We start from the raw sequence: 16531 nt of genomic DNA on the forward strand, positions 1-16531 counted from the left end.
GTCCTTAACAACTGATGTAGCTGAGAACAAAAACTACCCCCCCAGAACAAAAAAATGGTTGAGTACGGCTCGCCAGGCGTAATCCAAGTCTTTGGAAGCCCCAAGATCCCAAATTGATTTGAAAAGATGTAATTTTCCTCCTTGTTAAGCTGAAATCTTCCCTTTAACTGCTGAGCTAAAAGCTTTAGCGCACAACTCCATCTGAAGAGGATGCACGAGCTTGACCGCTTGACCCTTTCAAATCAATTTGGAACCTCGGGGCTTCTGGAAACTTGGACTATGCCAGATGAGCTGTATGGGACTGATTCATGTTTTTTTTCTGCCGACTTCATTTACTTCAGTTGTTTAGGGGAATGCTGCGAATCAGTTTTGCTGTGAAGCTCCAGAAATGTTTTGTGGACTGTGAAACTTCCCCCAACTTTTTATTTACATTTGTGTGAGTAGATAATGACTTTTTGTTTCTCTCATTTGTAATTCCTCATCAGAACCACCGAGTATTTATGAATTTTTTAACATGTATAATATAAACCCTGCAGCATCTCTCATGACACTTAGAAAATAGATGCACCTGAGGCTACAATGTTAATGTAATATTTAAGGTCACAGAAACATCTTTTCTTGTTGGCTATAAGCAGCCATGTAATATGTGGGAGTGAAACTGATGGATGAGATTGACGGACAGGCGACATCTGAAAACAACATCCAAAATTACAATGAACCCTCCAACTAACAAGACCAAAAAGAATAGTTTTTGCATCAAGGACTTGATGACAGAGTATCATCACGATATACTCTACAGGATGCTGAAGGCCCTACATTTCCATAAGTGTGCAATGGGACAGAATCAGTAGTCAGACTGCGCATCCAGCTCATCCACATTTTTCTTGTGGCTCGACAGCCGCTGATTTACTATCATTGGAAATAATGAAAGAAATATGCTGCAATAGTTACTGTGTATCACACATCAATTTTACTTTTGAGAACAAATGCAGACAATTCATTTTGGCAGTGGTAAAATGACAGTGACATTGGGTCAGATGAGGGATGATTAAACACTCCACTTCACAACCTTGTGGCTTGAAATGTATGCAGAGTGATCCTCTCCGCGCTTTTCAAGAGGTGGAGAAAGGCATTTTTGAATGCTTTGGTGTTACACAAAAAGAAATGACATGTTCCTGACAGTTTTGGCTAAACAAAGGAAGATGGTCGTGAATTTAAATTTGTTTTTCTTCAGCTGCAGGGAAGGCAGATCAAAACCTGCCATATGCTATAATACACTGCTTAAATGGCTGAGAATCTGTCCTAATGCAGTAGGTGTGGATCACAGAATTACAGTATCCATGGCAGCAAATCAAGGCATTAGCTTTTATCTGGGATGCCCAAAATCAGCTCTTGTTTCACTTACAACAGTATTGCTTTGATAAATCGTGCAGAGAATTCTCAAAACGATCCAAAAGACATCCGTTCACGTTGCAACGAGGGACTTTTAAAAGGATGATTGAAACCAAGAGAACATAAAGGCTGGAAACACATCAATTATCACAGTCATTTGCAACATACACCCTCAAAAGATGAAACCTTTTTAGTGCGAAACCATTTTAATGACATGTTGCCTGAGCGAGGGAGTTCAGCAGCCACAAAAACAGTCACCTATCATCAGTGATGTTCATCGGTTCGTACACATTTGACTTCATCAATAATACTCTCACACAACAGCTACTGTATGGCGAAGACAGGATGAGCATTGCAGCTGCTCTTTGAGATGTTCAATCATCAAGTGCGTTGAGACAATAGTCACAAAAGTCAGAGCTAATTGGAAGAGGCACATGTCGTTCTGTGTGTGAATTGAGGTTGCTTCAGTGTTTTTCTGGAACATCTGCAATGATCCCAGAGGAATGCTACAGAACCCTAATGAACATGGTGCACATAAAACACTTAAAGTAGACGGGTGTGTGAGTCACACTGTACCTTGAAAATCTTCTGTTCCCACACGAGATGATGTGTTGATCATCGGTGTCGACTTATTTGATAAAATTTAGCAAAGTTTAAATAGTTTAGTGAATTCACAACACAAACTACGTTAATGTGATCTACTGTAGGACAAAACTATGCATCATGTTTTGCAAAGTGGAATAATCACAGTATAATTCAGCTAAAAATGTAACCGTGAGTTATGCAACACACTGAACCACCCGAATTAGGTGATTTTATCACTTTACTTTAGCTGCAAATTACTGGCTTAATAACAGGGCCATAAATAACCACCTAAATGCTCCCAGTAGCTGCATAAATTCAAACATTACAACACAACTGCTTTAGATACCCATTAAAAGTATAATAATTCAAAGCAGCTTATTACTTTGTGCAAATTACAATATTTTTAGACGAACGATGTCCCGCATTGCAAATTAACAAAGATGAATCACCAGTGATTGAATACCTGGACGTGTTGATGAACAAGTAATACTATAAATCTCTGTGTCTTCGACACTGTAACATTATTTGTATTTAAATACTAAATAATTAAACCAGGTGAATTGAATTTCTACATACATAAAACTCATAAAATATTCTTGTTTTCTCTGAGCTTTGATCATGTTTGAATGCTTTCAGTATTGCCTCCCTCTGTCACAGTCTCTGGTCATGTGTTTCAGATGACACGCCAAATACAACAGAGCCTATAAATGGCTGCTGGCTACTGGTGGATGGACTCGGCAGGGTTTTAAGTTTTAGCATCTAGCTGCTGGTTAGGTTGGACGCTTCCCAAATGGAGCAATCTGTAGTAAATTGGGTTACACAGCATCTAAGGTTGCAGATGGTATTTGAAAGCACACAAGCTCACAATGCTTTTTTTTTTCTTTTTTTTACCCCGATTTAGAAGAAGACTCAGACACAAAAAGTGGGTTTGGGTGGTGTGCAAGGTTGACACTTTAAGATGAAGGTGATTGTTAACACTCAGTTTGAGGTTGGAATCCATTCTCGATCCTGGTCTCTGTGGAGACAATCATCCTCTAATAACAGTAATCTATCTCCTCGTTGGCCAGGACAATAGCTGTTCTGCAGGGGATGTAAACCTGAGAGAGAGAGAGAAAGATGGACAAAGGGAGGGGAGAAAGTAGGGAGAAAAGTGAGATGACAATTGAAGATTAATGACGTTAACAAGATCACTGATTTGGGAGATTACTGAATCTTCAGGCTTTTTAGAAGTCAGACATGGAGGTGTCCTGATGTGATCGCTTCTCGCAATCAAGGTCGACATAATGGCTAAATGAAGAGGAGGGGAAAGAAGAGGATGGGGGGTGTACTCAGAGGGATATTCAGATCTGAGCTGAAAAGTAACTCTTCAGAGGGGACAGTACACAAACACCTGACAACAGCCTTGAGCGAAGAGGGCCGTCAAGGTTAGAGAGGTATAATCAAAGTGTGACAGTTGCAGCAGCATTAGGACCTCTGGGTGGCAGTGGAGTCAGCAGATCAGCGTGAGGAGAGGAGTCACACCTGCTTAAAGTTGTGCCGGTGAACCGGTGCTGTGGCATTTCATTTTAGACTTTGAGCTGTGGAGGATATGCGTTGAGGCGTAGCTGGTGCTGCAAAATTTCTTGATCAGTGACTTTATCTGTCTCATTAGATTGCATTCAAAGCTTGTGAATTCAAGTGAAAGATCCCCAAATGAGCAATATATTTTAAAAATGAGGGCAATAAAAAGATTCTTAATTTTCAATTCTGAACTCTCCAATTAATGCAATAACTATGTGTTTCATCAGTTTTATGTATCTGCGGCGCGTCAGCTGTAAATTTGGGATTCTGTAAAGATGCAATCTGCATGTGGGCTTAAACTGAGCTGAAAGAATCTCCCGAGTTTTGGTGGACTAAAGAAAAAAAATATGTCAGCAAAAATAAGCACACCATGAGGAAAAAAAAGTCTGGAAATGTCAGATTCCTTATATATACGCTACAAAGGAATCTTAGTGAGGGTGTTAGTTTGGAGCGGTGAAGCTAATAAAGTCTTTGATCAATCCTTTTGATATTCACACTGTCATTTGGAGGCAAGAAGCCACCGTGTACCATTAGTCATTTCAGATTTATGCCAAAGGAAAAGCCAAGCAGACATAAATGATGCTATATTTCCCAACAGAAAACTGAAAAAGAGAGCAGAGCTGTAAACAATTCAATCACCCCCTGAACTCTTCAAGCCGCCCCTCGGCATCAGTGGATCTCAGCTCGCTGTGGATGTGTTTCTTTGGCAACAGTTTGTCACCAAGGGAGTCAAGCAGCCCGGCGCTGAAACACTGACACAGACATTGGTGACTAATTAAACAGTCACAGTGGGAGAGTCTCCATGCAGAAGCACCGCCGAGAGAAGGGAAGACAGAATGAATCACTGCACCTGTTTAGACAAAAGCTACCACTGTGCCTAACCTGGAATATGTCAACAGCTTTTATTTCCAGCAAATAGATAGCAATGGTGACAAATTCTAAATTAATCTGTGAACAAAGTGCAGCAAAAAGTCCCAAGTGTTGGCACAGCAATTAGTGGGAGACATTCTAATTAACATATTACTCCTTAAAAACGTAAAGGTGTTATGAGTAAGATATCCTAGATTTCCCATTAACACTTATAATTCAGACAAGACACAATCAAAAGTGTGAGGGATTACACAGCTCGAGCAGGTCTCAAGAGTCCTGTAATATATGGCGGTCAATGGCTCCTCTATTGAAAAGAACTAAACATGTCATTTGAAGTGCACATAGCTTTAGTTAAGGAGCTAATGCTGCAAACACACTTGTATGTTCCTTTAGGCATATTAGTCCATTATTCAGCTTAGATCTAAACACATAGGTGCAGCAGATGTACAGTATGGAGCCGGTTTAAGTACATTTTACTTTACTATTGGGAAGATCATCTCTGTTCACCGTACAGATCTCCAAGCCAGGGGTGGGGCCAAAGGGTGGTGCCGAGCCCCTACCAGAAGGTACAGTAGTTGGCTTCTAAGTGTCATGAATGGATTACTGAATGGTCATATCGGGTATGGGCTAAGCGCCTTCTCTGAACCTCTGGTAACTGTTAACATCTATTTTTGAAAAGTCAAACATCCAAAAGAGATGCAAAGCGACCACAGGGAGACATCAAATGACCGCAAAGGGAAGCAAGCATTGGAGGGACACAAAACAACCACAAAGAGATGCAAAATAACAACAAAGAGAAGCAAAACAACCACAAAAGGATATTAAACAACTACAAAAAGATGCAAAATTACCATCAAGAGATGCAGAACAACTACAAAGAGACACAAAGCAGCTGCAAAGAGACACAAAACAGCTACAAAGAGATGAAAAATGACATCAAAGAGACGGAGAATGACCATGAAGAGACACAAAACAAACACAAAGAGACACACAATTACTATAAATGACATGTCTGCGTTGTTTGTATGTTTTGTGTCTCTTTCAGTTTGTTGGCTTGCTTGTAGGAGGGGTTCAGGTTTGTGTCCAAGGGCTCAGTGTCTCATAATTCATTTGTGACTGTCAGCTTTTTTGCAGTTACCAACAGCAGCTATTCATTGATATAGTTTCATATTAGAAGCGTGTTAACATTCCTAGTAAACCTATGTTATGATCTAGCAACAGATCACATCATCCGATCATCCAATATCAGTCTGCATTTGTTAGGCATAATGTCAGAAAAAAACACCTCCAATGTTTTGTGAACGCAATGCGCAACAGGCCGCCCGGGTCTTCGAGCATTTGACTGGATTTGTCTGTATACGTCTATAAAGCCTCTGCTGTTTTCTGGTGAGTCATTTGGAGTAGGTGAGTCATTTGGAGTCACCAGCAGACACTTTTCAGGTCCAAGCAACAGCATTTACAACCAGCACCAGCAGTTCCTGTACTGCGCATTTGCAAATCTGTCAATTTCTGTCAAGTGTTTATATCAGAACTACAAAAACAAACTGAGATGAGGAGGAATCAACTTGGTTTTGCAGTACATGTACTGCATGAGTAGAAAAGTTAGCCGTTTGTCCTTTTTTTAACTTCTTTTGTCTCATGGATGATTTTGTATTGCCCCCGATCACTCTCATGTGAGGATTTAGATTTTTTTACTCACTCAAGTCCAGCCTTCAGGCTAATACTCAATCTGATCAATGTTCAAACGCACTGATGAAGGATTCATGAGGTGCTTCACAGGAATATATCATCCACTCAGTTTCTGTCTCCTGACCCGAACTACTGGCGAGAGCACAGCCTGACTATCTGTGCACTTAAAGTCTCCAGACATGTCTCTGCTTGGCTCCATTACTCACTTAACAAGGATCAACTCCCTTTAAGCACTTCTGTACATGTAGGTTGTACTTGAAGCAGACCAAGGATGACTGGCTAATAAAACCTAACTGGTATGGTTAACTGAGTCAAGAGGACTCAATTAAACGATAATGTCTGTTTCTCTATACAACCCACATCTTATTGGTTATATGACCTTTTTGTAAAACTTTATAATGCTGCCCATGATTTAAAGCATGATTTCCCGACATTTACTTTGTAATTCCTCTGAACTTAAGGCATAATATATACATATAAAAATATATAAAATACTTACTTACGTATTTTTGTAAGTACTGGTTACCAATGTTTATTCAGATCAAGCCGTTGCATTCAAAGAGCAGGCTGTGTTTTGAGTATGACAGAATGAGGAGAGGTGGACTCTGTGTTTACATCATTGATGCTCAAACACAGTTTAAGCTGATGGACAGTTTCCAGATATTGAACTTTTAATGTGAAGATGCCGATCATATTACCATCACCATTTTGTTGCTGCTATTTACATTCACCCCGACGGAAATTCAAAAAATGCACTACATGTTTATGTTAATAGGTCTCTAAATAACTGTAATGTACTGTAAATGTTTGTGTCGCACGGAGGAACTCACAAACTTTCATTTAGTTATGCAACCCTTTGTTGTATAATGACAAATGTATAACCTTAAACCCTGAAATGATACATATTATATTTTTTACTTGCAGAGCTTACAAGACTGTTTCTAATAAAAAAAAAAAACCCTGTAACACATTTGACTCCAGTAAAATGGAAAAAGTTGTTAAGATAAGAAATGTTAAGTTTTCTGAGTCAGGTGTCTCGAATTTCAATTTATGAGAAGACTTACACTACAAACTATTTAAGGAGAGAGCTTTATAATTGTGTTTTTATTTGATGTAATACATTTGATGAATGATTCACATGCAAATGTATACAGTAAACACAGGATTTGGATTTAATAGCATGTGCTATATTTGTATGTGTATCTAAGGCTTGAAGAAGGTCCTCAACATCCTGTCACAGCTTTACTCTGTTAACTCAGACTTCAACATCAGGCCTCAGATGTTTCTGATGGAAATGTACGTTGTTTGATCATTTCCCTCACTTCTATTTCTTCCTCACTTCAGCTTAATTTCTTTTTGTGAGACTGTCAAAGGAGACAACCTCTTTGATGCATGCGAAGTTTAGCTATCAAACGGTTTTGAAGCGGCTAATTATTCATCAGTGTTTCTCAGCGTTATGTCTTTGACATTATGAGGCTCAAACAAAACTGTAAATGTGACAAATTCCAGAAGAAGTTGAACTAAAATATATTTTTTTTCTCTTTGGAAATTGAATACCCGGACTATTTAAGATTTTTGTCTTGCTAAATGAATAAATTGTAATCGTTAAATTGCAGTAGTCCTCGTTCTTGATGTGAAATATTCTCATGAATTGCTCAGCTGAGCATAACAAGTTGTCAGTCCTTTCAGATGAAGGCTTGACTGCAGCAGTTTTTATTTGCATAAAAAGAAGAGTGCATTTTATTCTGCACTGTTTTATTCAGCTTAATGGCTTCTAAGCTGATGAAATGTTCATTTTCTTCATATTACCAGGGGTAAATAGATATAAGCCTGAGTGCTGTCTCTTTTGTTATTGATAACATATCCTACATTTATTGTGTATAATGTAATATATTAAGGATATTGCAATTGGGGAAAATTGTATTACATATTATGTATCTTTTAAGAATTGTCTATTACTTTTCCTGATGTGTTTGTCCTTAAACATCAATATACGCACATGTATACACAGTTAAATATCTTATTTTGGATTTAATGATGTAACATTACATTAAATTACATTAGTCTACATTATATCAATTTTACATTAATATCAACTGATTTGTTGGCCACTCGGGGCTGAGGAAACAAGCTGCGAGAACAGCCTTGGCATATCATCACCTTTTTAAGTAGATATTGTGAACTGGCGTATTTACACTATCAGCACTTAGAGAGCGACATTAGCTTTCATTTGGAGTCATGTTTCAGTCTGCCTGATGAATGTAAGTGTTGAACTCTTTTCAGCTCTGTCTTTGGTCTCTACTGTGGTCTCAACCAGCTCCTGAGAAAAATATCTAGCTCTTTAGCAGCTAAATGCTTCACTATGTTCAGCAACTAGTCGCTAAATGTGTCTGTCTGTTTGGTGCTGGCAAGAAGTGTACAGTGGGTTTTTTAGAGCTTTTTCACTGAGAAAACAGCTGCCTTGTGCAGCTGAAAATTATGACAGTGGTGAGAATGAATCAAAACAGTAAATCTACCGACCAGACAGCTGAACAATGAGCTAAAACTCACTATAAAGCTCTGGAAAGCCGAGGAGAGCTCCAGATTTGGGTGATAATTCTCTGAAGGTTTATGACTTGAAGCGTCTCCTTTCACATTGATTTCACATTGTCTTTTGATATACTGTTATTGCAAAAAATCAGTTCTAACCATGTCAGTTAAATAATACAGGCCTTTCCTCAATCACTCAGAATAAAAGCCAACGGGCGATCTGCAGATATAGAAAAATATTTAAAGTAAAATAAACAGTGAATACAGTTAAATACACTGATATGAGCTTATATTTAAAGTGTAAAAGCACACGGGACATGTGAGCCTGCTGTTGATGTTGGTGAGACTTCACTGACAGGCAGTTTCTTGTTTTCATGTGAACCAGGTCGGACAAAGCGACATCAAAAACTCAGAATATGATGTATAAGGCTCACAGATGTATCAGCATTTCTTTGAGCTCTGTTGACCGCGTCAAACCTTTCAAACCTTTCTTTGCCTACTCTGACAGTCACTTTTTTCTGACTACTGAGCTTCTGAAAAACTCCTGCGCAGGAAATACGTTGTGTTGCTATGACAACCGGCACGGTGTTTTAACTTGTGTGAAAACATGACATAAAACATTGTTAATGTTAAAGTTGCCGATTTTGTGAAACATTGTTAAAAACACACACTAAATTAACAATGATATTATAAATCTTGCGGCATCCTTCGCCTGACCTAAAGACACCCCTTGGGTGCTGTTACACCAATTTTGGGAATCAATGGTCTATTTAATAGTTAGTGTTAAAACTAAATGTCCTTTCTCAGTGTGCTTCGCCACAACCCAAAACTGTTATTCGCATTTAAATCAGAATTAGTCACTGACATGGATCTGATCAATTAGTAAGCCGGAAAAAATGCAGCTTGTTTTATTTTAGGCACAGATACTTTAATCTTAAATAACTTACTTAGCAGCAACATTACAAGTTGTAAAATGTGAATAACTTGTAACATGATCTTTTGGTAACATCTCCTGATAAGCTTTTATAAAAAACAGATTTAAATAAGGTAGAAAATAAATGGTAAATAAATTATTTAAAGCAGCTACATGGAACTTTTATTTTTGTCGATAATGGCGGCCCCTGTGGACAAAAGCGGTATGAGCACCGGCGCCTTGCGTCGTAATGATCTTGATATGGTTAGAACTGCATTTGTTTTGAAAGGAAGTGAAAGAAAGAAAGGCATTTAGGGCATTAAGGCATTTCTCTCTGATGGTCTATCTGCTTATGTAGGTCATATAGAGACATCAGTATTTAATTTAGACTGTTTCAAAACCAGTTACAAATTCCTTGTAATATGTTGTATAATGCTTTATACATCATAATCAATTAATATGAAAACCTTTTGGACTGACAGGTTGTGACACTTTAATTTTGTTTGTGGCTTTTTAATTCAACAGGCAGACACCACGTGAAATAGAGCAGCAGAGCATCTGGACTAGAAAAAGTGAGACATTTACAACTGCAGACTTGTTGGCTTAGTAGAAAAAGAGAAACTCGTGAACCTTTACCAATAACTCTGTGAACATTTGTACTGACAGAATTGATGAGTTATTACAACCTTGGTCCAATTAATTTTTTATAAACGAGGATAAAAGATAAACATCACAACCTGGCAACCCAAAAGTTCTTATTAACGCTTGTAACTGATACATTTCTTGTTACTAACCAGTAATAAAGCAATTTATAAACATTCAAACTTATAAACCCTTTTAAAGGGAGGCTTATTAGCTTATATAGCTTATTAGCTCTCAAACTTTCGATTGCTGGCGTCATCCAGTTCTATGCATTCTCAGTCTGTGTGATGCATTCATGGAGGATATGAGAGTTTATTATCGACTGGTAACGAGGAAGCTGGAGTCCCATTAAAAAGACAGGAGAGAAAAAGTTTGCGCAGACTTTGAAAGCAACAGTTGTTAAATAAAACATGGATGGTGTGGGCACCTTTTTGCAGCCCCCGCAGAGGCTCTTGTCTGATTATTCTTGTCAAAACCAGGTAGGTGTGAGGAGGAGGAGGAGGAGGAGGAGGAGGAGAAGCAGCATCTCTATGCCAGACTACAGTCTCACTGTGCAATCTCTTCGCCTATAAAGGGGGATACAGTATCTGCAGACGGGTCCACACCCTGCCTCCTCCACCCCTGTCAGCCCTATTCCCTTCACTCCCTTTCATTCCCCATTAATCCACACCGGTGCCAACATTAGCAGATGACTTGTTAACTAAACTTCGCATTTTGGCCAAGAGGGACATGGGTGAAGCAGTGGTGTTTGAATTAATAAGAGTTAGAAAAGATTTAAGAGAATGTGGAATTTGAGTCCTGAACTGATGAAACCTAAGCTAATAGGATGGAGGATGAGCGTGTGCGAGAAAGAGGAAGAGACTCTTTAACCGGGGTTAAATAATGCTTGATTGATGCTCTAAGTTGCAGCTTGAGCTTTGCCAAACACATTTTTTGATAAATAAAAGTGCTCCATCCAACTCTTTAATATAGAGTAATATCCCTCATCCATTAGCCGCAACACTTTTAGTATTGATCTGAGGTGGTTCAAGATGAGTTCAGATAAACAAACACCTCATCACGTGCTATGTCAACGCTGGCACTAACTAAAACAGCTTAAATGTGCTGCCTGGAGATATTTATCATTTTACTAAACAAACTGAAAAAGCACAGAAGGAGATGAAGGATGACTGTGCAGACCACTTCACAGACATCACTGTCCTCACGCATTAATTGGATTCATTAACATAAGATCTAACACATGCAATCAGCTGAGTTACAGTTGGAGTGCTTGGGTATCGGTGCTGATCCTCACTAATTCATCCCTGACCTTATTCATAAACATCTTATTGCCTTTCAGCATTTTAATCAAGAAAAAATTACATCAGGAAAAAAAGGAGGCAAACACGAGGAAGATCCTCGAGCACTCTGCTTAAAATGCATATCGGTGTTTCTTTCTATATTTCAAGGACCGACCCAGTTCATTCTATTAGCCTAAAGCAGTCTCCATGATGGAAGCCCACTGGTTCATTCTTCCAGATATTTTTTCTCCCCTACGTGACGCTGTGCGAGTTTAAGAGGCGTTCACATGAAAAGGTAAGTTCTTACACCATGAATAATGCACATTGTTTGCCAGAGATTCTGAAAGCTCTGTAGGTTTCAGATTCACATAACGCTCAATGACTCCAGGATAACTGCCAGCATGAGCGGAATGAAACGCATAGAAGCCAAATATGATATCCACAAACAAAGCCTAATGTTGTGGAGGAACTACAAACAATGAAAACCGTCCCCTGATAGACAGATTCAGCCTCTTTTTCTTGGTTGAGTGCAGTCATATTTGATCATTTTCTGGACTTGGCATTAAAAGCTAATCATATTAATGAGGAAGATAATGAATTATAGAGCAGTGGTTAAGCTAAGAGGCCTAGACCAGGGAGATAATGGCTTTGTGCCAGAACAGGCTACCCTTTTTCAAGACTACACACTTAAACCTCATTAAAAAGGCTCTAAAGGATCCTCTCACTAAAAACTTCATTTCAGGCTGAGTAAATTGATTTGAATGAAACATTAAAGGACAAAACAATCACACACTGACGGCTATTTCATCATACCAGCCAGAGCGCGTGCAAACCTCTTTTTCTGCATAAAGGACGAGACTAAACTACTGTAAAACCATCAGTATCCACATGATGAATGCACAGAAACTGATAAATATGCAAACATCACATGTGTTGGCGGTGCAGCAAAGCAAGTACAATAATGTGAAGCAATTAGACATTTGTATTCATTGGTAGGAGAAAGTCCTGCCAGCAGACTAAGAACTCATAGTAAACAATCTGACTGGTCATAGAGGGGAAAAAACACGGATGTAACTAAAAGTATTAATGATATACTTATTCAAATAAGATACTTCAGGGGGCATTACGTTTTTCTTTTTAAAGCTGGGCCCTATGTTTATATAATGGGCGGGTAAATGACTAACAGGTACATAAAGTTTTGGAATCGGTCCATAGATCACCTCAGCTGGCGGCTTCTCTGATGTCTGACCTCCCTCTCACTCCTTTACACATATTTCATTTTAATACCACCAAACCAGAGTTGGTGATTGTTGGAACAATGGAAAGATTGCTGAGTTTTATTTTGTTTCTTTTTGGTTTCAATGAACGCTGTTTTACAATGCTAAAATTACTGTTTCGTAAATAGAGTCTGGTGGATTTGGCAAGAGCAATGCAGGGCCTATTTCTCGTTAAACAAACAAGATTTTGTTCTTTAACTATCTCTGCAGGAATCCATAATGTCATCAGACACTTGGAAACACAGCCTCAGCCTGTCAGTGGCAAAAACAAGCACTTTCAGTGTATTTACTTTGACGGTCGAAGTTACCCTCAAAGATTATGTGTCAGCCAATGCAACATGTGCCGCGGCTGTCAGCTGGGGCAATCTACTGGACCAGTTCTAAACCTCATCTACACACCAAAATATATAAACATAAGGCCCAGGCTTAGAATGCCAATGAACCTCAAGGGTGCAGCTAAAAACGATATTAATAGCTGCATTTTGTGTTGGTGTGCCAGTGTCTGCATCCAGGCACTGGGTTCGGGTTAGAGTTAAGTGAGGTTAACTGGGACATTTAATGGAAAGGACATCTTTGTTAATATTATACATTATGGAAACTGCTTTTCCTGCTATGACAAGTCCCAATTCTGGATCATGACACCAGCACACCTAAAAGGTTTGTAAGTCTAAAGCTATGCCCTAAATCTACACATATAAAAGGTATTTTGGTCGTCGTTAGTTCACAAGAAATAAATGTCCCTTTTGCACAATAAAAGTTGCAATAATAGGAGATTATGCCAGACATAAGTTTGTAACGCTACTGGCAAAATAAATTAGACACACAACAATGAGAAAGAGAAAGTGTTTGTCCAAACTTGTAATCCTTCATTTTTTTAGGAGATATTTCTGGAGCTGTCTCATCACCGCCCACGAGTGCTTTTGATGTTTTGCAGCCGTGAGCATCTCCTCCATTACATATGTGCACTGCATTGCGGGACAATGGTGTCCATCAACAGCACACTCAAAAATCATTTAGTATGCATGCTGACATTTTTGAGCATACTTAATTTTGTCACTTTGCCTGTGTGAATGTACAGCACCCTCCAACCATGTTAGAATTAGTATGCAGAGTGGGATGGTGATACAGCATAGGCTATTAGAAAAGCTATGTAGAGACTGGACTTGACTACAATGGCCCTGGACTTATAATTGGAGTGCACTTCATATTTAGGACTCTATGATGTTCAACAAAAGTTCAACAAAAATGACCTTTGATGAGTCAAAAGAAATATTTACCTGCATGGAGTTGGGGTGTCCGTTGAAAGGCTGGGCCTCTGTGAAGAACTCTGTGTTGTGGTCCAGCCGTCCGTGACCACCATACTGAGCCATATCTGAATCCAGCTTGATTTTGTATCTGACAAAGATTGAGGTTAAGGCGCAATAGCAGTGGGAAACTAGATTATAAGATCTAAGACATAAGAAGCACAAGAGAAGGTTTTATCACCAGTGCTTTTGGTGGGCAGACTTGGTTTAGCAGTGCTCAGCTGGTTTATATTCATTGAAATCCTCACATCCATCAGCATTCATCTCCCCTCCGCAGCACTACAAAGTGACAGTGCGGAGCCCTAACAGACAAAGAGAACGCTGCCTGAAATGAACATAAATACAAAAGTGATTCAGCCGTGGCTCAGCCATCCATCCAGCCTGCCTGTCTAATTCATCTAATTCACCGCATAAATAATGAATCAATCCAAAAAGTGATCCAAATGAGTGACAACAAATACACAAACATAGTGTCTATAAAAAGTATCCACTCATCTGGGACTTTTTTCATGTTTTGTGGTTTTACAACACTGAATCACAGCAGAATAATTAAACGTTTTTTACAAAGATCAGGGAGAGGGACCTTTTTATGTTAAAGTGAGAGCAAATCACTTTAAATGGACCTTAATTAAGCAGAAGATAGCACATTAATTACAAATGCCACAGTATTCATCCCACTCAGGTTAATATTTAGTAGAGGCACCAGAAGGCATCTCTGCATTTATGTCTGATATTGACCTAACGCTGAATCCTGCCCTGTGCGTCTGGAAATACTGTGTGTGGAAAACAGGTTTGTTAAAAGTATCCAGAAGACATACTGGAGTAAAAGTCTTATACCAAAATAAGATATTACTCAGGTAAAAGAGAATGTCATCCATATGATTAGTACTCGAGCAAAAAGACTTTAAGTATCTGATATGAAGTTTACTTAAACAGGCACTATACAATTTGTATGATTATTGGAATCAGGAATTGTTTCAATTTGATTCCCGATAAAATAAATGATTTTAGAAATGTGGCAGGGTATGTGTGGTGGAGTAAAAAGTAATATTTGCCCTCCAAATTGCCAGACCCTCAAATTGTAGTTAAGTACTTGAGTAGTAGTTACATTCGTTCTTAATGGTTCCCATTCTGCATTCCCATCCCTACATGAATATGTAGTTTTTACTTTGCCACTGAAGAGTCTTTATCAGGTGCTCATTGTCAAAAAAAGGTTTTAAAAAAAATTCAGAGTTGTAAAACAATATAACATATCATGAAGAAAGATGGTGTGGTGGTGGCTCTTCGCTGCACTGAGACAGTTAAATAGTCAAAAAAAAACCTTTGATCATGTATAGTCGAGGCGTCTGTAGCGTGTGTGTGTGTGTGTGTGTGTGTGTGTGTGTGTCATGTGTTTTTCACAACCTCTCTGCAAGAATGCTCAGCCACCGAAGAGCTGAAGGATGGCAGCTTCCATAATAATGTAACCACAGTTTCATGGAATATGTGTGTTCCTGAAGAGGAACCGAGACAGAGACACTTTGCATGAGATATAATATGTAAATGATACCATATGCTCCAGTGAGGGCTTTAGCATATATTCACCTTTTTAACGAAAGTGCAGGATCAAATCGATTACATGATGAATTATGCCCTTCAGCTGGGGAAAATGGAGAATAATGACTAGCGTGATATCTAAATTGTTAGGATAGAGCTTCAAAAGTGTGTAAAGAAACTACGCAGGGAGACTTTCAAAAAACTCCTCCTCCTTTTGACATTAGCGTGGTCCCCATCTCGTTGCTTGACAAAAAAGAAGAAAAAAAAAAACGGATTGGATGTCGGAATCAGTTACAAGGCCGTTATTAATGTCAGAGGAAATACTTAAGACGTTTTAAAAGCCGGATTCAAAATGCAAGAAAGTGCACTTTGACAAGTTTGTACATAAATATATACTTCCACCTGAAAACTATTCTGCAGGCGAAGTTCAGCCTCCCTCGTGCCTTTCAGAAATGCTTGGTAGCCTACACGTGTACCTGATGTCCATGTATAGTGTAAATACCTATAAACATCTGTGCGGTGCATTATTTACTCCCGTCTCTCAGGGACAGGAGCTGTAAGGAGCAGCGCTACAACAAACACCAGGAGAGAAGAGCAGACATGCAAACAGGCCCCTAATTGGCTGGCTGAATAATCACCTTATCTCCCCATAGGCGATATTCTGGAGTTGGAGTGTGATCCTTAAACACTGCCTCATTCTGCCCCACAGCCAGGAAAATTCTGCTTTTGCTGCTTGCTTGTCTGCTTTGATAGTGATGATTAAAAAGAAGTGCTGCTCTGTGCATTGTTTCTGCTGGGGAGGAAGACCCCCTCCTCCATACCTCCTCTGCTCTATCAAGTCTCTCTGGTGTTTTATTGACAGAGCAAACTCGTTCTGCTATGGCGGTTTCCAGAGAATATGGAAATACTCTTACAATGCTTCGGGGAAACTGAGGAGATACAGTATGTGATTTC

At 39.0% G+C, this 16531-nt stretch overlaps 1 protein-coding gene across 1 annotated transcript in view; it reads right to left on the reverse strand.

Moving 5' to 3' along the window:
• Nucleotides 1-947: 947 nt before the first annotated feature.
• Nucleotides 948-16531, reverse strand: part of gbe1b (glucan (1,4-alpha-), branching enzyme 1b) — an 87968-nt gene continuing 72384 nt past the window's right edge. The window contains exons 15-16 of the mRNA XM_084351476.1: nt 14015-14132; nt 948-3074 (exon numbers count right to left, since the gene is read on the reverse strand). Of these exons, the coding sequence (XP_084207602.1) occupies nt 3012-3074; nt 14015-14132 (181 nt within the window). The 3' untranslated portion in view covers nt 948-3011. The remainder of the gene's footprint in view (nt 3075-14014; nt 14133-16531) is intronic.

The sequence above is a fragment of the Pagrus pagrus genome (genome assembly GCF_965226575.1).
Source record: "Pagrus pagrus genome assembly, chromosome: 4".
Classification (NCBI taxonomy): Eukaryota; Metazoa; Chordata; class Actinopteri; order Spariformes; family Sparidae; genus Pagrus; species Pagrus pagrus.